This window comes from Eptesicus fuscus, chromosome 10 (genome assembly GCF_027574615.1).
Source record: "Eptesicus fuscus isolate TK198812 chromosome 10, DD_ASM_mEF_20220401, whole genome shotgun sequence".
Taxonomy (NCBI): Eukaryota; Metazoa; Chordata; class Mammalia; order Chiroptera; family Vespertilionidae; genus Eptesicus; species Eptesicus fuscus.
The window spans coordinates 88,341,234-88,364,691 of NC_072482.1; the positions used below are offsets into that span (position 1 = coordinate 88,341,234).

At 39.1% G+C, this 23,458-nt stretch overlaps 1 protein-coding gene across 3 annotated transcripts; it reads right to left on the reverse strand.

Annotated features, from left to right (window-relative positions):
- Positions 1-984: 984 nt before the first annotated feature.
- KATNA1 (katanin catalytic subunit A1) lies at positions 985-23,414 on the reverse strand. 3 transcript variants are annotated; one of them, XM_028136245.2, is made up of 11 exons: positions 23,254-23,414; positions 13,602-13,776; positions 11,794-11,951; positions 11,416-11,596; positions 9,094-9,215; positions 7,795-7,900; positions 6,534-6,692; positions 3,440-3,566; positions 2,581-2,715; positions 2,136-2,262; positions 985-1,353 (listed from the first exon to the last, which is right to left on the reverse strand). In XM_028136245.2, exons 2-11 carry the CDS (start codon positions 13,761-13,763, stop codon positions 1,155-1,157), a joined length of 1,476 nt encoding a protein of 491 aa, XP_027992046.1. In that variant the 5' UTR covers positions 13,764-13,776; positions 23,254-23,414; the 3' UTR covers positions 985-1,154. The 3 variants fall into 3 exon arrangements, with proteins under 3 accessions (XP_027992046.1, XP_008157642.1, XP_027992044.1); XM_008159420.3 differs by having other exon boundaries at positions 23,134-23,322; XM_028136243.2 differs by lacking the exons at positions 7,795-7,900; positions 9,094-9,215 and having other exon boundaries at positions 23,134-23,322.
- Between the last annotated feature and the right edge of the window lie 44 nt (positions 23,415-23,458).

Consider the following 23,458-nt stretch of genomic DNA (forward strand, 5'->3'; position numbering starts at 1 on the left):
AAGCATGGCAGGTAGAGAGTGGAGGAGTGATGCTTCATTTTGCCTGTTTTTAATAAGGAATAACAGCCCTGTGAAAAGTACTATCTCCATATTATAAATAATAGCATACAATTTAAATCCTAAAGTCACCCAGTTGGTCACACTATTTTTTTTCTGTCCTTCCTCACTAAGTTGCTAGAAATCACCAATTCTGACTCCAAATGATGACGATCTTATTTCATCCATTCAGCATAAGCTTGTAGGCTCTGGTGAGAACCATGTAGAAGGCTACATGGCCAATTGGCGTGTCCAGGCTTTGCAGTCAGTAGGTCCCTATCCTGCCTTTTCTCCTTACCAGTGAGAAGGACCACAGCAAGGCACTCAGGATTCTTGAGACTCTGTTTTCTATGGGATGATACAATAAGTTTTTTGGGTTTTTTACAAGTAATCATAAATAGAAATCTTATTTCAAATTTTATACCTTTAACTTGTATTTCACTTAACTTTTACTTACATCATCAACTTTTAATTATGCTTAGTATCCTGAGTGAATGAGTTAATGAGTTTCATTATAATACAGTGAGCAGCATAGACTTAAGAAGTATCTACTTGCTTGTAGTGCAGCCTCTTAAGTAGGCAGAATAAAGTCAGGCAAGGTTGTATATAGATATATGTTTTTTCATTTTAAATGCATAGTGAAATGAAGGATCTTTAAAGATCTCCCAGGAAATGGAGGGAAGGTACCAAAACACAAGCAGGAAGGCACACTGGGCTTGGTTCATGTTTCAATTGGCTACTTGTGTAAAAATGTTCTGGAATTTTCAGTTTTCCACTGGCACCCAAGGAGCTAGAGCCAGTCTTATTACCTAGAAGAAAGAGCAGCCATGGACGTGGAAGATGCTATTCTTAGAAATGCATATCAAGACAGTTTTCCAAACTAAGTAACAGCGTCTGTATTACAACATTTGTAGTAAGTGAAAGAAATCAGGCAATGCTAAAGTAAAATAAATTGCTTACAGCTTTAAAAAATTGCCTTTATTAAGAATCATATGGTTTTTTAAAAAAAAATCTTACCATTATGAAAGTTTAAAAAAATATAGCACTCCGTGCAATGAAATACTACATTTAATTATTCAAATACTTAAGGCAGGTTTCTCACAGTTTACATGTGAGAATTAGCATGATCCAAATTCTAATATCCATTTCTCATATCTTTCAATGTCTGCAGCAGATACTGACTTAGAAACCTTTTTTAAAGCCATTTCAAAATCCTCCATGGTTGTGGGCATGTGCATTTCTTCTCTTGAAAGATTTCGGATTTCTTCTGGTGTCAAACCTTCAATGCGCCTTCTCATTGCCATCAAGGATGCATCCCTAGGTTTTAAAAATTTTTTAAGTGATACTTTGATTGAATGAAAACCTACTAACTAGAAAAATATATTTCCTACATGACCAGGAATAGCTACCTGATCCTATTAGGTGGTTTCTCCTTTCCCCCTCGTATTTTGTGAAGAAACTTTAGATTCAAGCACCTCTTTCCTATCACCACGTTTTATTCTTAATAGCAGCCACCACTTATGCAAAGGGATGGCAACGTATGGCTTTTACACACATTATCACTAATCCTCACAAGAGCCCTAACCTGACAGGCTCACTTCTGAGAGGACGAAACTAAATCAAGCACTTTACTAAATCATCTGAGTTAATACTTGGACTAGAATAAAATTTATGAATAAGCTGGATTAGAGGCAGTCTTTTCTCTTTTTTACGCTATTCCTATCACATTTTGGACATTTTCACTGAAACAGATTGTACTCTACTTGGGTATGCCATGTCAATTTATTTCACAATTCTATTTCCTTCATGACAGTATACTAAACAACTGCACCAACATCATTTTAATCCAAGACAATTACAGATTTTCTATTTTACACTCACTGTTCTAACATTAGCTTCTTGAACTTGTAGTTTTCAAATGAACTGCAGACTTGACCTGTAAGATATACCAGTATTTTACCAGCACCTGCTAACACTAACTAAATACCAGAACTTGTGTCTTTGACTGTAGACTATAAAGTGTGTCTTTATCTTAACTTGGCATAAACACGTCATAAGTTTAGACCCACAAAAACCTATGCTTCCAAAATAATTCATACCTGCACACGTTGGTAATGTCTGCACCTGAATAACCTTCCATGTTTTCTGCTATACGTGCAAGGTCAACATCATCAGCCAATTCCAGCTCACGGAGACTTATTCGTAATAGCTCCTCTCTGCCTTTTGCTAGTGGTAGAAACAAATTTAAAAATATAAGCCTTCCACATAAACACAGTGTATTATTTTTCTTGAAGTCCACTTTGTATGAGAAGTTGTTTACCAACTCTTAGAGCTCATTTGCTTAAAAATTTAAGAGCTTTTACTCACTGAATTTTACATTTCCTAATACCAAGATTCTCAGGCTCTAGATATAGCCAAGCCAGTTAACATAAGGAAAAACATCCCACATTTGTCTCTTGAAAGAGAGTTAATACCAAATTTTAAAATTTCTAAGAAAAACAAAGAGTTATCATGAGCTTTCTGACAAGATTCACATGAAGATACCTGATGGTAATGGAATATAGATTCTTTTTTCAAGACGTCGTCTTAAAGCCTCATCAATATCCCAGGGAAAATTAGTAGCTGCCAGAACCATAACCATTTTGGAAGGGTCATCATTTTCAGAAGCACCTCCAACACCTAAAAGAAGGGTGAGGGGAGAGTAAAAAGATAACTCATATATATAAAATAAAGCTCAATTACTTAAAGATCATCAAATATTTAGCACAACGTTACAAGGTAGTATAATGGTCAAGCCTCTTGTAAAACTTTTAAAACAAACTGGTACATATGTAAACTTTGGTCCTAGAAAAATAAATTCTTGTAGTATGCAAACAATATGACTCAAAATAATCAAAATACCAGCTCAACTGCATACCTATTTTTTTTTTAATTTCAAAAGCATACATATCCCTCTCAGGCAAATTGATCTGCATTTATTTCAAATGCATGGCAAAATAGAACAGCATAGCCAAAACCGGTTTGGCTCAGTGGATAGAGCGTCGGCCTGCGGACTCAAGGGTCCCAGGTTCGATTCCGGTCAAGGGCATGTACCTTGGTTGTGGGCACATCCCCAGTGGGGGGTGTGCAGGAGGCAGCTGATCGATGATTCTCTCTCATCGATGTTTCTAACTTTCTATCCCTCTCTCTTCCTCTCTGTAAAAAATCAATAAAATATATTTTAAAAAAAAATAGAACAGCATGTATGCCAAAGGGTGCCTGTGAAGAGCCATCATTTCTGGCATAACTCACTGTCAGTGTACCACCTTATGCTGTCACACTGCAGCCCCTCTCGTCATGGGGAGTTGTGTGGCCTAGCACCACGAGCAGAGCTTGGTCAATTCACGCATATACACATGCCTACCATCCATTTGAACCAGCAGCTCGGCTTTCACCCTCCTGCTTGCTTCGTGCTCTTCAGAAGTCCCTCTGCGACTACAGATGGAATCAATCTCATCAATAAATATGGTGGCTGGAGAATAAAATCGAGCCTAAAGAAAGAAACCATGCAACACTGGGTTTTTATTTCATTTAAAAGTAATTTATAGTTTAGCAACCACAAAACGGCTGAGGAGTCGGTCACACTGTATCTTTCCCTCTTGTCCTAATATTGGGGGAAAGGATAAAACTGGAACAGCTAAAATAGAGTTTCTGATACAGACTTAGTTACTCAAGTATTATACGGCAAACTTTTGTGCCATTCAATACTATAACGATACATATTTACTTATGAGTGATATAAATACAGGATTGTCCTGTGTACTACAAAAATATTAACAACTGGTGGGAAAACATTTACAGATACTGGTTAAGGGTTCTAAAGTTCTAGAAAAAAGTTGGTTAAAGAGAATCATTATCTTAAGTAAAATTACATAGATTCTAAGGAATTCTAATTGCCATTTTTTATTTAACAAGTACTTTTTAAAATCCTCTTAAGTAGTGAACTAGAAAAGTAAATTTATATGGCCCAAGTTTTTTTGTTTGAGATAAAAATTCATATAAAATTTACCATTTAAACCACTTTAAATTGTACAATTTAGTATATTCACAATGTTGTGTAACAATCACCACTATCAAATACCAGAATATTTTCATCGACCCCCAAAAAAAAGCCCTATTTCCCTTCCTCCAACTTGCAATCACTAATTTGTTTTCTGTATTCTGGACATTTCTAATAAATGGGATCATACAATATGTGATCTTTTGTGTCTGGCTTCTTTCACATAGCACGTTTTCAATGCTCATCTATACTACAGCATGTACAGTACTTCATTCTGTCTTATGGCTGAATAACACCTCCCAAGTTTATTTTTGTACCTTAAATGCATTCTTCTTCAAACCACAGAACAGGAAAGACTAATCCATTAAATAACACCTAGTCAAGTATTAATCTAGTAAATAGCTATGTAAGATTCAACAGTATCACTCTTAAGGAGTCTAAAGAAGCAATTTATTACAGTAACTAAAGTTTCCTTTGTTAATCATTTTTAAAATGAAATATCCAAACTTATAGAATCACAGCACAAAAAAGAACTAAATGATAACAGAGATTTCTCAAAACAGAACTGAAGTGAATAAGCAAGTTAAAGGTTTTTTTAAAAAATAAAAGTCCAGCCCGGCCAGCATGGCTCAGTGGTTGAGCATCGACCCATGCACCAAGAGGTCACAGTTTGATTCCTGGTCAGGGCACATGCCCAGGTTGTGGGCTGGATCCCCTGTAGGGGTCATGCAGGAGACAGCCAATTGATGTTTCTCTCTCGTCAATGATGTTTCTGTCTCTTCCTCCCTCTTTAAACATCAATAAAAACTTTTTTCAGACTATTAATACCTTTAAAAAATAAGCTGTTGGAGAGGGCTTCATAAACCTCATTATAAAAATAATGCGCCCTAGCTGGTTTGGCTCAGTGGCTAGAGCATCGGCCTGTGGACCTGAAGGGTCCTGGGTTCTATTCCAGTCAAGGGTACATGCCGGGGTTGCTAGCTCAGTTCCCAGTGGGGGACATGCAGGAGGCAGCTGATCAATTATTCTCTCTCATCATTGTTGTTTCTATTTCTCTCTCCCTCTCCATTCCTCTCTGAAATCAATAAAAATATATTTTAAAAAAGAAAAAATAATGCAATTTAGCACTTTGTCAAAGGCTTCCCCCTATAGAAAAAAATTGTCCGTTTTCTTGAATATAAACCCTACATTAGAAAATATATCAAATAATTCATAAAAAGCAACAGCTAATATCTATGAGCCCTTATGTGTCAGGCTCTGTATTAAGCAATTTATGTGTGTTAGCTTGTTTTACTCACTGAACATTAGGGGTAGGTCCTCTATTATTGGCCTCTTTTTATACTAGTAAATGAAGCAACTGAGGGTCAGGAAAGGAATTTGCCCACAGTTAGCCAGCTAGGAAAGTGACAGTGGTGGGATCTGAACCCATGCCATCCAACTCTAACGACCCCCACATTTAGTCATTAACTCCCTGTAACATTTTTAAAGGCCTGGTTATTCTGGAATACTGGCAATATAATTTCCCCCACCACCCTGCCCCAGAAGCTAAGGGAAAACTAATTTTCCAAAATGATCTCAGAGGTTCATTAGATTCCTACTGTAGAATGGGCTATTAATAAGCCATTGAGAACTTCTTAGAATTTGCATCCTGCCTAATAGATTTTCAAAATTGAAGGAAAAATAAAACAGGAATTGAAAACAGAAAAAGCCTTTATAAGAAAATAACCTGAAATTATGAGTCTGTTTGCTGTTTTGTTTTATTCTGAGCCTAGGAAGGAAGATCTGGTATAATATTAGCATGGTCCCAGGTTCTGTCCACCAAGAGTAAAAATGCAAGTCTTTGTCACTATCTACAAATAAGAACGTGTCCTCATACTTATAGCAGCACCACTTCGTAAATGCGGCAAGACTGAAATAATCAGTAAAGCTTAGCAAAGTCTACTGAATTCAATCCAGAAGTTGTTAAATTACATTTCTCCTACTGATACTAGATTAGTGGGAGTGGAAGAACATAAAAGGAACTCAAAGTATGGAGCAGAGAACTTAAGCGAAAGATTGGGTCATTAAACTTGGGATATTTGGTATATCTCATAGATTGGAGGTGATCTAAGTTCCACAACTACTACTTATGGTTTTCACCTTTTTTTCATTAACATACTGCATCTACCATGTTATAACTAAGCCTACTGATTTTAAAAACACCATTTCAAATTCCTATAGCAGATTAGTAAGGCAGACCCCATAACGTGAGCATGCCCACAAGCTAACAGAGGTGGCTTTTCCTCCAGAGGAAAGGGAATGAAGAGCAACTCAAGTTATTCACATCAGTAAAGGATTCTAGCTTCAGGGGCACAGGAATCAATGTCATTCTTCCTAGCTATTCTACACACTGGAGATAGTGACAACTCACTTTCTCCCCTTTTAGAGGTAAAGAATCAGAGCTGTCTCAAACATTCACCATTTCGAACAGAAGGCGAACAAGCTTCTCAGACTCTCCTCTGTATTTAGAAGTCAGCGTTGATGAAGAGACATTGAAGAATGTTGTCTTGCATTCTGTAGCTACTGCTTTAGCAAGGAGGGTCTTTCCCGTGCCAGGTGGGCCAACCATCAGCACTCCCTGTTGGGAACGTAACGGCGTAAATGAAGGATGTGTCTGTCATTGTTCTAATTCACAAGAGTTCCATTACTAAGCATCACTTTTCAACTAACACATCATATTAAGACAAAAGACAAATAGAAAGGTAAACAGAAGTATACTTTATCACAAATTTACTTTATCTATTATAAAAGTATAATAACAGCATTATTTAAAATATGTAACTCAGAACTGAGAAAAAATATAATCAATATTATAATACTACCTACCACAGGTATTGTTATACTATCTGAATATATTTTCTGCTAGTCTTTCTGCTCAAATAAATTAGTTATTGTTTTTTACATATTTATACTCAAAGAATGTTTATAATTTTTATCTTGCTATCATTTCACATTTAAAAACTTAAAATTGCCCAGCCGGCCTGGCTCAGCGGTTGAGCGTCAACCTATGAACCCGGAGGTCACTGGTGATTCCCGGTCAGGGCACATGCCCAGGTTGCAGGCTGGATCCCCAGTGTGGGGTTTGCGGGAAGCAGCCAATCAATGATTCTCTCTCATCACTGATGTTTTTATCTCTCTCTCCCTCTCCCTTCCTCTCTGAAATCAATAAAAATAAGTAAGGAAATAAATAAATAATAAAGACTTAAAATTAGTGCTTAGCTATTAGCATATTTTCCAAATCTAAGAGTTTTTTGACAGTCTCTTTTCAGATCGACCCATGACCTTAAAAAGTGCTTATTAGATTTAGATATGTCTCAAAATACCTTCAATAGACGCAAATATGTCTTAGTTTCTTAAGAATAGGATACAAGTTTGCAACATGACACATAAAATAGAGTGTTTTTACATTAGGCAATTTGTTTACATTTGCAAATACAAGCTCATTCTAAATCTGCCACATGTCCAACTTTCCAAGATCATATTGTATTTATTATACTGAGAACCTAGAAATAGCTTTTGGTCTAAACAAAATTCTGAATAACACAAAATACTGTTTTTAATTTAAATTTTCTTTACTTACTCTACTACTTTCTCTCCTCACTTCACCTAAAACAGATAAATATTGACTTTCTATAGCAATGTACTGGCCACTCACTTTGACCATGCCATTATAAACTTACTTTCCACGGTCTCCTGATGCCCTTAAAGAATTCTGGCATCCACATGGGTAATACCACGGCTTCCTTAAGCAACTTTTTCGCTTCTACCAAATCAGCAATATCATCCCTGAAACAGAAGATATTTTATAAACCACCTTTTGGAGTATATATTTAACGCTATGGAGTCGTTCTTGAGAACCCCTGGAAGCAGGGGTTTGACATTGCTGACAGAATGCGCTCCTTTGGCTCTGGGGAACTAAGACACTGTAACGGGGCCATGCCAACCGTATGAAGAGCACAATCTGTACTTTGTCTTTGTCAGTGATGATTCTCAGCATGGCCAAAGAGAACACAGGTCGACAGGCCCACTCAACTATTATTATGCCATCTCATTTTAAATTCTTGCTCTTATTGATGCTCATTCCATAAATTTCATGATTTAAAAACAATGAGCCCATTTTTAAAAAACCATAAAAAATAAAAAGGGCATAAAGCAGAGACAGGTTGCAATACTGCTGCTTTGTCTCCAACCCTATTCAGAGGTAGTCACCAAGGATAAAGGGTATCATAGAAATTGCTAGGAAGTTGCAACCACAAAATTACCACCACCACTACTACAAACATAGTATTTTTTGTAATATATTTTTATTGATTTTAGAGAGGAAGGGAGAGGGAGAGATAGAAACATTAATGATGAGAATCATCAATTGGCTGCCTCCTGCAACACCCCCTACTGGGGATCCAGCCCACAACCCAGGCATGTGCCCCGACCAGGAATTGAACAGTGACCTCCTAGTTCAGTGGTCGGCAAACTCATTAGTCAACAGTCAAATATCAACAGTACAACGATTGAAATTTCCTTTGAGAGCCAAATTTTTAAAACTTAAACTTCTTCTAATGCCACTTCTTCAAAATAGACTCGCCCAGGCTGTGGTATTTTGTGGAAGAGCCACACCCAAGGGGCCAAAGAGCCGCATGTGGCTCGCGAGCCACAGTTTACCGACCACGGTCCTGGTTCTTGGGTTGAGGCTCAACCATTGAGCCACACCAGCCAGGCCACATATATTTTGAATGAAATTTCTGTGATCTTATTCCCATTCTGTAATTAAGATTTTTTATTTAATAAAAAATTATTATTTTATTAAAAAGTCTCAGATAAAAACTTGTTACTGCCTGAACTGGAGTTTTGCATTAAATGTAACACTCTCATTGCATGGACTCTGGTTCTATTCCCAAGGACTGATCTTCAGTGTATGCCCACATCTGCTCCATTTTCTATCCCAAAAAGCAACAACACCACACCCAATTATTATAACTTACCATCGAACATTAGGATTCTGAGAAATTATATCTCTTTCCAAAGCTTCTACTAAGTCCTTATCATATCCAGTACTATCAAATTTATTGGTCTCTGGTTCTGTCACTGCGGCAGGTGATTTGTTCTACATCGGGACAAAAAAAACAAGAGCTTTTGATTGACTCAAAAATTGTATTTTGTTTCTGTGAGTCAGAAAAAAAGGTTGGAGTCAAGTGATATTTTTTAAAAAGCTAATATAATAGTACAAGTAATAAAGGCAGAATCAAAGACTAGAAGTCATCCTTCTACATCAGAGTTTCATCCTCAATATTTAATTTTTATTCAAAAAGTATGACAATGGTGTTAAAAACAAAAAGATTATGCACATAAACTGATGAGAATAAAAAATTAAAACTGAGATGAACTGTGGTCACTAGTGAACATCATATGTGTGATATTCGTCTCAAAGCTTCAGAGGAGGTAAGGTTAAAGACAGATGGATTATTCAACTAAGACTATGGCTCAGTCTTTAACCAGTCCTCGTTAATGTTCCTTAACACGTTAAGTGCCCAGCTTGTTCTGTCTTCTGGATGGAAAGTCCAGTGTCAGTCACCGGTGACTGTGTTAAATATCCCTTTTCACTATTCCCACCCACCCTCCAAGAGAGACATCTCAGTCCTTAGGTGAGATCTGCCCCCATCCTGTGATGTCAGTAATTAGGGCCAAAGATCCAAAATATATACTAAAGTATTCCAGGGCACGATGGCAAACTCATAGGGCACTTGAAAGATATTTAAAACAAAAATGTTTAAATTGTTGACAGTATTACAGATGCCCCCACTTGATAGTTTAAATTTTTGAGGGAAGCATGGCAACAGCTGTTGAACACTGGATGAACTATCAACTCAAAGTAGTTCAGTTTTCTGCATGAAGACCACTACATTCCTTTCAGAAATGCCATATTTTAGAAAGCCAGGTTTTTGACTATAGCTGTGATAAGAGAGATAATGGGAAAAATCGATGTGGAAGAGGAATAAGAATGTCTACTCTGCCTCCAGGGTCTGAGAAAGGTGTTGATAGGACATAAACAAAGTTCTTTGAACCTAACCTCCTCATAAATAGTAGGTATTCTTTTTGTCCTAGGAGTGCTGTGAAAAAAATTATTGAGACACTCATGAATTTTATGAACCAAAAATTTATGAAGTTCTGCATTAGTGTAAATAATCATTTACTCGATCTTGTATTAGGATTATTATCCCATGTCCATAACATTTCATTGCCCATAACATGATGATTTGTCAATGATGCTCTCTACAGTCAACATTAATGTCTAGACTTAATCCATATTTATGATATTCATAGTCTTACACTAGATGATTAAATAAGTCTGTTTCACAATTTACAGACTATTCAGTATCCAATACTAACATAAAAGGTATAAGGAAGTCATTGTTTAACATTTAAAAGAGGAGGCTATCTTTTCTAAGTATTTATGAAGTTGTTGTTCACTCAGAGATTATCTACCAAGAATCTGTTCTGTGCTAGCAGCTGTGGGGGTAGAAAGAAGACACTGTCCCTGACTATTGGAAAAGTACACAGTAAGCCCAGGAAGATACATATGGAAGACATGTTCTAGTGCTCACTTTCTTTTCTCCCACAGAACACAGTGCTGAGGGAATGTTTGTAGCCAAAGCAAAACAAATTTAAGCTAAGCAGAACAGAGAAACAATTCTATAATAGGTCAGGAAAGAGAAGTGATGGCATTTCAAATTTTGACATTTTTAATAGGATTTTATTGATTTAGCTGAACTAGTACACTTCTCTTTAAGTATACACCTATGCAATAACTTGCTCTAAATTAACATACTAACAGCTACCACGAGGTAAAAGAAAGCAGCAAGAGATTTTAAAAAATGTAGATTCCTTTTGGATGCTCAAAATGAAGTTGAAGATGGCCAATTAACCAGGATATAACTCCCTGGGTTTAAAAACAATTATTTTAAAAGCTGACAAAATTATAGACGCAAAATCCAAATCCACTGTCTCAATTAAAAGAGTTAATTAATCTGGAGAGTGCCTGGATGCTCTGTGTCCCTTCCCTCATTCCTCGCCCTATGCATCTCTTCAATCCAGCTGCTCCTGAGCAGTATCCTTTTAATAAACCAGCAATCTAGTAAGTAAACTGTTTTCCTAAGTTCTGTGAGCTCTCTAGTGAATTATCAGGCCCAAGGAAAGAGCTGCCATAGTCTGCAGTTTTAATGACTAAAAATTATTAAAATCTGTACAGTCTTCATTTTTAAAGTTAAAAAATAACGTTTTCACTTATGAAAATCAGTAACATTTACCTTTTCCTCTCTTCCTTTATTCTGTTCTTTTTTTTCCCGGCAACGCACAGCTTTCCCTCTGTCATTTTGAAGATTGTGTGCAGATGGACGGTGAACTCTGACAGTTGTACTTGGACGGTTACTGTGTGCTTTCGGGTCACTGTTTTGAGAAGATTGGCGTTTTCTAGGACCTGGTGAGGGTCTAATCAAACACAAGATCATTAAAATCATAATCAACCTCTGGAGTTGGTCCAAATAGAGATGAACACAAATAGTGTATAAAAGCCCATTAACTAAAGAAGCCAAGGCAATAACTGCATACAAGATAGGAGTGAATAAACTTTCTTCACCCCCCCACCCCCCCAAAAGGCATGTATTTCTTAAAAGGTCTCTACTTACCTTCGTTCAACAGGTACAGGCAAGGACCAGACTTCTCCCTCAGAAGCTGGAAGCTCATGTTGTGCAGCTTTCAATGGAGAGCTGTCTAATTTAAAGCTCTCTAGTGTTTTCATGATATCCTTAACATGCTTAGCTTCCACATTTATTTCCTGCCACACCTGATGGAAGGAGAATACAGCTATTTGTATTTTTATAACTAATAAATCACTGTCAAGATTAAACTAGTGCCTTTTATTAGAGATGTTAGAAACCTCCACTTTTGCCCTGGTCGGTGTGGCTCAGTTGGCTGGAGCATCATTCAGTACACCAGAAAGTGGTGGGTCTGACTGCCGGTCAGGGGACATACCCAGGTTGCAGGTTTGATATCCGGTCAGGACACATGCAGAGGCGGTCGATCGATGTTTCTCTCTCTTTCTCTCTCTCTCTCTCCTCCCTTCCTCTCTCTAAATATCAATTTTTTAAAAAGAAACCTCCATTTTGACATCAAATATTCAATAAATCACACCAAGATATTCTGTTAAGATTTTAATAATGGTTCATTAATTCTTTATTTTCAATTGCAGAATTAATTCTGATAAAATAAATTAAATATTCTGGCTAATTAAGCCATGTTACTGACTTACGGTTTTTATTCAAATTGCAAAACAAATTAAAAAGTTAGATGTAATTTTAAAGTTTGGTAAAATAATATTTTTGTAAGCTGTACTTTGATGCGTTTTTTGATGCTATTTGACAATTTTTAAATGCTGATTAGAATCCACTAATTTCATAACTCACTAGTGGATTGCAATTTGGTTTCAGAAGATAAATGGCTCGATTCACATACAACCAAGATGTTTTTTAAAAGCGATCTTGACTCAATTTAAAACCTTACATATATATATATATGAAACGTTGAAATGAAGTTGGTAATGTTATGTCTTAAAATTAAATGACTTAAGTATCTTTACAAAAAAAGCTTAGACTTTTAAAGCAAAAGTATCAGGCCTAAGAACAAAAGGTCTTAAGTCTTTCAGTGACAAGCAAAACTCCTTATGAAATACTTTCCCCTTCCAGTAACATCAGAGATGTGCAGAGGCAGATTTAGGAAAAGAGGTTACATTTTTTTTATTTATTTATTTATTTATTTATTTATTTATTTATTTATTTGAGGTTACATTTTAAAAAGTAGGATACTTTCTCTCTTAAAGAAATTATGTACAAATATGGAACACTATTAAAAAAAAAAAAAAAGCAGTTCAGTAGAATCCAAGGGATACTATTCTACCTAGAAGACCGGCTCAAAATACTATTAATTTCTGTAACATTGCTTTCCTCTATGACATAGTTGAACCTTATTATAAATGCCACCTTCAATTGTACCTATAAGTTCTACAGTTTCCACCTGTGAATTTCTATTGGTCTTCAGTGACTAATGTTCCTCAAATGGAATTCAAGTATGGTCTGTTTTATCCTGTTCTATAGAAAATATGGTATCCATGAGATTCAGGTGTCATCTGCAGTTTTGAAAATGGCTTAATAAAGTCAACTCTAATTTTACCAGATAAAAACATGATCTAGAAAAAAAAATTGAAAACCATTACTTAAAAAAATATTAGATTCCAACAATTAAAATAATTAAATAGAGCTTATAATACTGATGATGGTGAATATAGACTATTACTAATATAATAAATCAAGTTTCAACATTATATACAAATTCATGTAACAAATGATATACTCTCAATGTGTAACTGCAAAAAGCACTGATAACTGAAATCTCCTGAGTACTTAAACCATTTAAAAGATACATAAGTCATGATTCTCACCTGTTGCCATTTCTGCTGCAGGTACGTATCTTTGACTGAGTATAGATACTTGTTCATTTGGTCAAGAACTCCCTGATAATAGACCATCGCAGAGTCATAGTTTCCCAGCAATGCATATTCACGAGCCAATTTTACATTCTCGCTAATCATAAGAAGACTCATGCTCACATGTAAGCTAAAAAAAAAAAAAAAATGGAAAAGAAACATTTCACATTATATGTCTCTTAAAAATAAGTACAAAGAATTTTTTAAAAGTATACTTTCTAGGGCTCCCTCCAGAAGCTCACAAGCACATACATACTGCACTTTCCATCTCTATACATCTGCTCATGCTACTTTCAATGCTTCAAAGAAATTCCGTAGTTCCCAAAGCTAAACCCTACCTATGTGTCAAAGCCCAGGTGAGATGGCAGTTGTCCCTGTATGTCTACCTCTGAAATTCTCCGTTCAACATAAATCCTCCCCCTTGTAAAGTCCCCTCGCACTTTATTGGGACATTCATCTCAAGGCACTTGTCTACTTTGAATTATAGTTACTGATATGTCTAATCTCTACTAGACCAAGTTATCTGGGAGTAGGATTAGCATCTGGAAGGTGTGAGGCTGTATCCTCAGTGTATGGCAAGTAAGTATTATTGAATATCTGCAGAACGAATGTAAAATGTTAGATAGTTTTTGGAAGGCAATGAGGAACAGCAGAAAACATGTGTGTTTTGAAGTTAGAAAAATGTTAGTTCCAATTCTAATCCTGTCAACTTGGTCAAATCAGTGCTTGAGCATTGACCCATGAACAAGGAGGTCACAGTTCAATTCCTGGTCTGGGCACATGCTCAGATTGCCGGCTGGATCCCCAGTGTGGGGTGTGCAGGAGGCAGCCAATCAATGATTCCCTCTCATCATTGATGTTTCTCTCTTTCTCTCCCTCTCCCTTCTTCTCTGAAATCAATAAAAAGAAAAAAAAATTTAAGCAAGATTAATGGGAAATGTTGGTGGGTGGAAGAGCTAAAAATCAGCAATGCCATACTAGAGAAGGGGGTGGGTTCTATGCTCCTTGTGAGATGAGATCACAACAACCCCAGGGAGAAGAAGGGATGTCAAAATCACAGCAACCACCTCAGCTTCTATTTTCTGCCAGTCTTTGATATTTCTCCTTCTTCAAACAACTGTTGTTCCTTTACCCAGTTAGACTTGATTGATACATGTCATGTATTATGTATTAGGATATGTATTAAGAACTTCAAACTCAAACATCTTTAATCTCAGCTATTAGGTTCAATTCCTAAATATAAGGCAAGACAGATGCCAAGATAACTACTGGCCCCCGTTCTGAAAACCAATCCTAGAAGAATAACAATTACTTCACAGAAGGTTGATGGGTCCCAGAATTAAACATAAAATTCTGAAAAACAACTGATCTGACAGATGGTGATGGGGTCTTGGTGTGTGGGAGGTCCACGGCAGCCCACAGGTAAACTGGGCCAGGTGAGAGTTTTCTAGCTGAGCCCTTTCTGACTTGCACTGTCCTGGCCAATCCTTGCTCACCTTTGCAAGTGCAAGTCCAGTACCCTTTTCTTTTTCTCTAAGTGCATAGAAAAGGAAATTTTAATAAAAGACCTCCCCCTTTAAAAAGCTCCAGGCCCAGAGGGATTGTTTTTTTTTATGGGCGGGCTTTTACCTACCTTCTAAGTAGAAAAGAAGATAATTCCAATCACATATAAGTTGGTCCATAAAAAAAAAAAGATAAACTGACCAACTCTTTTTTCTTTTAATTTCTTTATTGATTAAGGTATCCCATATTTGTCCTCGTCCCCCCATTCCCATCCCACCCCCCTCCCCACACATGCCCCCACCCCCCTGTTGTCCTTAACCGCTGGTTAGGCTCATATGCCTGCACACAAGTCCTTTGGCTGATCTCCCCCTTTACCCCCACCCTTCCCTACCCTCCCCCTAAGGCCCGACAGTCTAGTCCATGCCTCCTTGTTTCTGGGTCTGTTCTTGTTCATCAGTCTATGTTGTTCATTATTTCCCCTAGATGATTGAGATCATGTGCTATTAGAAATACACTTATAAGAACCAAAAATGAGACAAGCAATAATGGTTATGGTGACAGGCAAATGAATCAGTGTGTAGTGAGTTTCTTTCTGGGCCAACAGTTCTTTTGAGACCCAATTTCAATGTCCACCAGTTCCTTATGTGTACATGTCAGCACTGACATTTCAGTTCTGGATGGTGGACAAATGGTGGTAATGCAGGTCCGACTCTGTCTGGTTTGGTCCTGGGCAATCTGCATTGATGCACAGCTGCTAACTGCTGGTCCAACTCTTTTTTCTGAGGCTGGGATCACCTCAATTTCAAAACTGAGTAAGAATACAAAGCCCATTTCAATTATGTATGAAGAAGTGGGAATCTGTATTTATCTTACCTAATAATAGACAAACATGTAAATTGACCATACCTCCGCTACACCCACAGCCAATCAGAGTGAGTATGCAAATTAGAAGGCCAAAGATGGCGGCCACCCAGCTGCTCCAGGCGCAGAGTGGCCAGGCGGGGCAGGATGCCTGCTATGAGAGGGAGGGCAGGGGGGGTGAAGGAATCTACAGGAGTGGAGTGCCGCAGCAAAGATAAAACTGCAAACTCTGGAGTCTGCAGCGAAGACGAAGATGGCAGACTCTGGCTGGAGTCTGCAGCGAAGATGAAGAAGGCAGACTCTGGCCAGAGCGAAGGCCTGGGTCCCGGGTGCTGGAGGAAAACCGGTGCTGGAAGCCAAGGGAAGGAAGGACTATTGCACGAATCTCTTTGTGCAACGGGCCTCTAGTATATATGAAAGGCTAATATGCAAACTGTCCCCTCAGGAGTTCAATCGCTCACTATGACATGCACTGACCACCAGGAGGTGGCACGGAACGAAGGAAGGCTCCAGCCAGCAGCCGGCAGCCAGCAGCCAGGGAAGGAAGGCCCTGGCTGGCAGCCAGAAGGCCCCAACTGGCCCTGATCACCGGCCAAGCCTAGGGACCCTACCTGTGCATGAATTTTTGTGCACCTGGCCTCTAGTCCTAAATAAAATGTTAGCTAACAGTGTCAACTAACTCTTTTTCCCTCCCTCCCTCTCTTTCTCTTCCTCCCCTTCCCCTTCTCCATGATCAGCAAGAATAACTTAAGATCAGAAAATCCATCCTTATAATTCCTCACACTAATGGACAAAGGGACTTCACACAAGAATGGGTAGAGAGCATTAAGGACAATTCACAGAAGGGAAAACTCAAGCTGGCTAAGAAGTACAGATACTAGTAACAGATGAATGCAAATAAGAACAAAACGACACCCCTTTTACATTTACCAGATTTAAAAAAATAACAATAAATCCAATAATATTCAGTATTTCCAATGATTTGGGGGGAAAAAACCCTGCACATATAATTTGTGCAATCTGGCAGTACTAAGGGGAATTATGTATGCATACATCCGATGGCCCTGCAATCCCACTCTTCTGTAAATATCACAGAGAGAAAGTCTCACACAGATCCAGTAAGGGACTTGTTTGGGGATGTTGATGACATTAATTATTTGGGAAATCAAGGAGTTGGAGGCAATCTACCTAGGGAAATGAATTAAAAAAAAAAAAGTGGTGGATACATTCAATGGAATACCACGTAGCAGATGGAAGTAAATTTTGCAAATAGCATCATGGAGAGTTCATCAAAATACAAGGTTGGGCAGAAAAAAATCTTAGACATAGAACAAGATGTAAATTCTAATACATTTTATAAATTAAAAATAAGCTACATCTGCCCTGGTCAGGTGGCTCAGTTGGTTGAAGAACTGTCCCGAAAACCAAAGGGTTGCGGGTTCAATTCCCAGTCAGGTTACATACCTGGGTTGAGAGTTTAATCCCCAATCAGAGTGTTATGGGAGGCAGCCCAGCGATATTTCTTTTTTCACATCGATGTTTCTCTTTCTCTCTCCCCCTTCCTCTCTCTCTAAAATAAAAAATCCATGGGTGAGGATTTTTAAAAACGCTTTTACTTATATGTGCTATATAAAACACTTTTTTAAAGGCTACATACACATCTGAGAATATATATATTAAGTATATATTAAGTATATAAGTGTCTGTGAAGGATAAGATAGGGAAATATGAGTGGAGAAAGAAGATGAAGAGTAGGAAAGAAAAAATAAATAAATACAACAAAAGAAGAGCCTTCTATCCATTGATCATCACAGAGGACCTCTGCCTCCCAGTATCCATACCCATGTGTAATCACCTCCCCTTGAATGTGAGCTTATAAAAAACAGAACATGCACAAATAACAGAACGTCATTTCTGAGATTAGGCTGTGACTTCCATTTTGCTCTCTTGCTGTCTCTTGCTCTCTTGCTAGACCACTCTAAGGGAAACCGGTGCAGAGGCTCTACATGGCAAAGAACTGAAGGAGGGCCCCAGGCCATCAGCCAGTGAGGCATTGAGGGCCTCACTCCAGTAGCCTAGAGGAACCGAATCCTGCCAAGTACTACGGGCAAAGGGATCCTCCCCATTGAGCTTTGAGATGACTACAGCCCAGATACCTTGATTACAGCTCGTGAAAGACTCTGTATCAGAAGTATCCAGCTGAGCCAGGCCCAGAGCCTGACCAAGGAAACCATGAGTAATAAATGTTTGTTTTAAATCACTAGGTTTAGGGTAATCTGCTGCACAGCTATGAAATGAGGTCTATAAGTAAACTCAAGATTGGGCATCTGCGATCCAAAAGAAAAAGAAAAAAATCCCATGACCTAAATAACAACTCTCTGGAGTCACTTAGGTAATATTCTATCTTAATAAAAGCTCCATGACCAGTGATCACGGCTTTCTGTTACCTCTGCTTGGCACACAGCAGATAATTAATCTTTACATGAATGAATAGTGCCAAGTTTTTGTCTTAACTATTAAAATTTCCTACCTTTGTCCAGCTCTTTACCCTCAGCACGGGCATTCCTTGACCCTCAAATCAGCCCTGTCAGAGCTGGGACTGCCTCTGCCCTGAAACTACATGCCCTACACTGACACCTGGTCTAGGCAACAGAGAGGCCAGCTGAGGCCAGCTGCACAGATCTGGATGAGCTTGTATATCAGGCTTCTCATGCCTTTTCTCTGCTCCCTCCCTCTTTCCCTTAATAGACTTTCTCCTGATCTTTCTTCCCTTTCCCCATTTAAAATAATAAAAATCTAAATTAAGTTGTTATTTATACATGAGTGTATTTGAGTGGTCCTCATTTTTTTTTTTTTTTTTTTTTTTTTTTGCCATGAGTCAATGGCCTAAAACACACAAACGCACTCCAGGCCTTCTTTGAAGGTTCTCTGTGTTGTGAATATTTCCTTCTAGTCAGATAAAATTCCTTAGGAGCCAATGAATTGGCTCTTTCTCACAAACAAAAAGGAAAAGTCAATCCAAGGCCACATTAACAAATGACCTGAAAAATTCTTGGTTATCAAAGAAACAACATGTTACTGAAAACAGTATCAAAATATCCTTAGTTGACTAAATGTTACACAAAAATAATTCTCCCTGTTCTTTTAGTAGTCTCTAAACCAAAGACATTATTCTTCTCAAATAAATGTCAGCACTTTAAATTTAAGATTCTCCACCTTTCAAGAATATAACCTTATCATTACTAAAATTACACTCAGGAGGACAGAAAGTGGGTCTAACGAGCACAATATCTGGTAATAAATGAATTAATATATTTCAAGAAAAGCCTATAGACCAAAATTTAACCACCATGAACTGTAAACACTACATACTGGTTCAATTAATAAAACACATAAAAATGACACTGTCCAGCCCTAGCTGGTTTGGCTCAGCAGATAGAGCGTCAGCCTTCGGACTGAAAGGTCCCAGGTTCAATTCCAGTCAAGGGCACATGCCTGGATTGCAGGCTCGATCCCCAGTGGGGGCATGCAGGAGGCTGCTGATCAATGATTATCTCTCTCTCCCTTCCTCTCTAAAATCAATAAAAAGAACATTTTTAAAAAATGAGATTGTCCAAAAATTGAGACTCTTGATTTACAGAGGTCATTAAATAGAAAAATAACCTTAAATGATGATGCCTGGTTTATCTGACAACAAACTTTTCCTTTATATAATTCTATCAGAACCACCCTTTTTCTTACATGACTTGAGTATTTATGATTCAGCTAAACTCATTTTTTTTAACTAAGTATGATGCGCCATAAAATTTTAATTCAAGTAATAGAGTCAAATTTTTAAAAATTAAACAATGCAAAATTTCTAGCAAGCTTAATTCTGATGTGGTATAGTGTCTCCACAAAGAGACGTAAAGTGTCTTTTTCTCCTCTAGGATTAGGGAAAATAAGTGATCAAAGACACTGAAAAATGGGCAATCGATCCAAATATTTGAATTCTAAGATTTCTCTTCCAAAACAACAAACTCAGGGCCTTCCCTATTTCACATCTAAAAAGGACACCTTAATAATAAAGATCAGAGCAGAAATAAATGACACAGAGACTAAAAAAAAAAATGTAAAAGATCAATAAAAAGGATACCTTATTCACTTAATCTTTAAAGGAATCTTAGACAGGGCTCCACTTATACTGTAGTTTTTACCATATGTGCATAGGTCATTCAAGAAATATTTACAGAGCACCTACTGAGTTGCAAGGAATTTAACTGAAGACAAAAATAAGATGAAATGAGACCCTGAAATCCTTGTAGCTCAGTGAAAGGGGTATCATTTTATTTATTCCAGGTGTATTTTTCTTTGCTTAGCACAGATTTTAAAAATCAGTATCAATTTTAAAAATATCTGCAAAACTGATGTCCTAAAATAAAAACAGATAAAGTTCAAATCATGTATTTTCCTAAGGCATTTCAGTGAACCAAATGTATGTTAACTTTAAATGTGACAATACAATGTTAAGCAATTTCCAGTATGTTCATGTCTAGAATATGAAAGCAACCATAATGCTAATTGACACTCAGTCACTGATGATTATGAAATAAGCAATAAATGAGTGACCCATGACTAATTATAGCATGACATCCATTTTTCTTACTCTTATAATCATCATATCATCCTACCTAATAATAGACAAATATGCAAATTGACTGTACCTTTGCTATGCCCGCAATTGGCCAGGAGGCGGGGGGGGGGCAGGACTCGGGGTGGCCGATTGGGCCGGCGGGATGCTGGAGGCTCGAGCTCAGCGTCTGCGCCATGGGTGTGCTGCGGCACAGAAGGAGCCTCTGGGGCAGCGAGCTCACGTTCCACCGCGGACCATCAAAAGCGGGGGAGCTGGGTGCCTGTCTGCTCAGGCACCAGGCCTTTCAGAAGCCTCCGCCGGAGGCTTCTGAAAGGCCTGGTGCACCAGCAGACAGCACCCAGCTCCCCCGTGAAAAGCGAAAGTGTGTAGGGGACCCTACACATGCATGATTCAATCATGCACTGGGCCTCTAGTAAATATATAAAAAGAACACTGAAGCTCTAACCGGTTTGGCTCAGTAGATAAGAGCGTCGGCCTTCGGACTGAAAAGTCCCAGGTTCGATTCCGATCAAGGGCATGTACCTTGGTTGTGGCCACATCCCCAGTAGGAGGTGTGCAAGAGGCAGCTGATAGATGTTTCTCTCTCATCGATGTTTCTAACTCTCTATCCCTCTCCCTTGCTCTCTGTAAAAAATCAATAAAATATATATATTTATATTTTTTTAAAATATATTTTATTGATTTTTTACAGAGAGGAAGAGAGAGGGATAGAGAGCCAGAAACATCGATGAGAGAGAAACATCGATCAGCTGCCTCTTGCACACTCCCTACTGGGGATGTGCCCGCAACCAAGGTACATTCCTTGACCGGAATCGAACCCGGGACCCTTGAGTCCGCAGGCCGACGCTCTATCCACTGAGCCAAACCGGTTTCGGCAAAATATATATATATATTTTTTTAAAAGCACTGAAAAACAACCTGCTCAGAAAAAAATACCTATATTAGATATGTATTTAGTAAACTTTCTTTACATTTACCTTGAACAATGCAAAAATAAATCAGTGAACATAATTTAAATGTAATTTAAAAGCCATATCAATAAACACTACCAGCATAATCTTTTTAGCATATTATCAACACTGACCATTTGGATCTGATACACTATATCTGTTTGTCTGTCTGTTAATCCTCACCTGAGGGTTTTTTCCATAGATTTTTTTTTTTTCCAAGAGAGTAGGAGGGAGGGAGAGAGGTAAGGAAGGAGGAACATCTATGTGAGAGAGACACATCCAGTGGTTGCCTCCTGCATGCGCCCTAACTGGGTCTGAGAATTAAAATGATACACTACCTTTTTAACCAGTTAAGTTGCTAAGAAAAAAAAAAAAAAAAGGAAGAAGCAAACATTGTTGTACACAGAAATTCAACAGTTAATATAGTAAATTCTACAAGATTCTCTAATCCTGGGTACTTGTCAGAACCTGGGTACCAGGTTCAAAACGAGATGCAGACTACGCAGTACGTCTAGTACTGAATCTATAAAAGGTAAACGCTTCTTGAGTAACCAATGCCATAAAGGAACTTGACGTGGCTTTTCAGAGCCGAGGATTGTTGGAAAGTTGATGGGCACTGCCTCTTGTTTAAAGCCATAAAACGGGCCACAAGTTACTAGGATTAACCCAAGAAAAAGAACGCTGCCGCTATTTCCGTGTGAGAACGCTCCGATGACAAAGAAAGAAGGCAGGGCGGCAATGACACCTGTGGGCATGCACGAACCCGGCGAGGAGCTCTCCTGACACCTCGGGGTTCTAGCATTGTTACTGTGCGGCAGAGGTCGGTGGCACATTCCAAAACGCTTAGGAATGTTTTCAGCAGCGATGAAAGGTCTGATTTCAAAGAGGAAGACATCACTAAGTCTTCCAGGAGAGAAGGCTGTAATACTGTGCTGTTGGAACTGACATAAAACTGGCACTTCGCAGTTCAGAGAGAAAATGACTGTAGATCAAATAAAAGGGCTTGAGAGTATCTCCCCTGTAAGGCACTTACCGATCCACGTTTCTAACTTCGACGTCACGTACGATACTATGTGAACCAAATGTTTCGAGGGATAACATTTTTAAAAGATACCAACCCTACACAAAAAGGGCTACGATCTCCCCCGGCTCCGGGGTAAACTAAGTAAGAAATAACCATCCCAACGAGGTCACACCGACCTATCCGCCGTTTTCCCAGGGTGAGGATTTCGGGGACGGGAGCGTGGACGGGTTCGGGGGAGGGTCCGTCCACAGGAGAATAAAAACATGTTCTCCTGGCCAGAACCTTCTCCAAGGGCACAGGTCTAGAGATGGGGTCCTCAGGGGCGCCCCCGGAGTCCCAGCCGGACAGAACTGCTCCGGTGAGGGGACCGTCACCTAAGCCACAGGTGTCCACGACCACAGCAAGGACCTGAGACCCCCCGTGCAGACCGGGGCTGGCACCCAGGCCCCGACGTCCCTCCCCGACTCTGCCGCGGGGATCGGCGGTCCCCACAGCACCAGGCGAGCGAACACTCACCTGTGGAGGCCGAGGCTCCTCGGAAACCGCCCACCGTCAGGTGGAGGGACAGGGTGGAGCGGGGCTCCGGGCGAGGAAGGAGGGCCCTGCCCAGCCCCAACCACCCCGATCGGTGCTCACCGTCCCAGCAGCGCCGGGTCCAACCGTCGCCAGCCCCGCTGCGGAGCTTCAGCTAACCAAGAATTTGAAGGCAAACTCGCCAGGGTCACTTCCGGTGCCGGGGGTGGCCTCGGCGACTTCGGCGCACGCGGGGCGACGCCCCGAGAGCGAGGACGCCGGGCGGCGTGCGCGCGCCGGGCGCGGAATGGGCGTGGCCGGCGGGGGC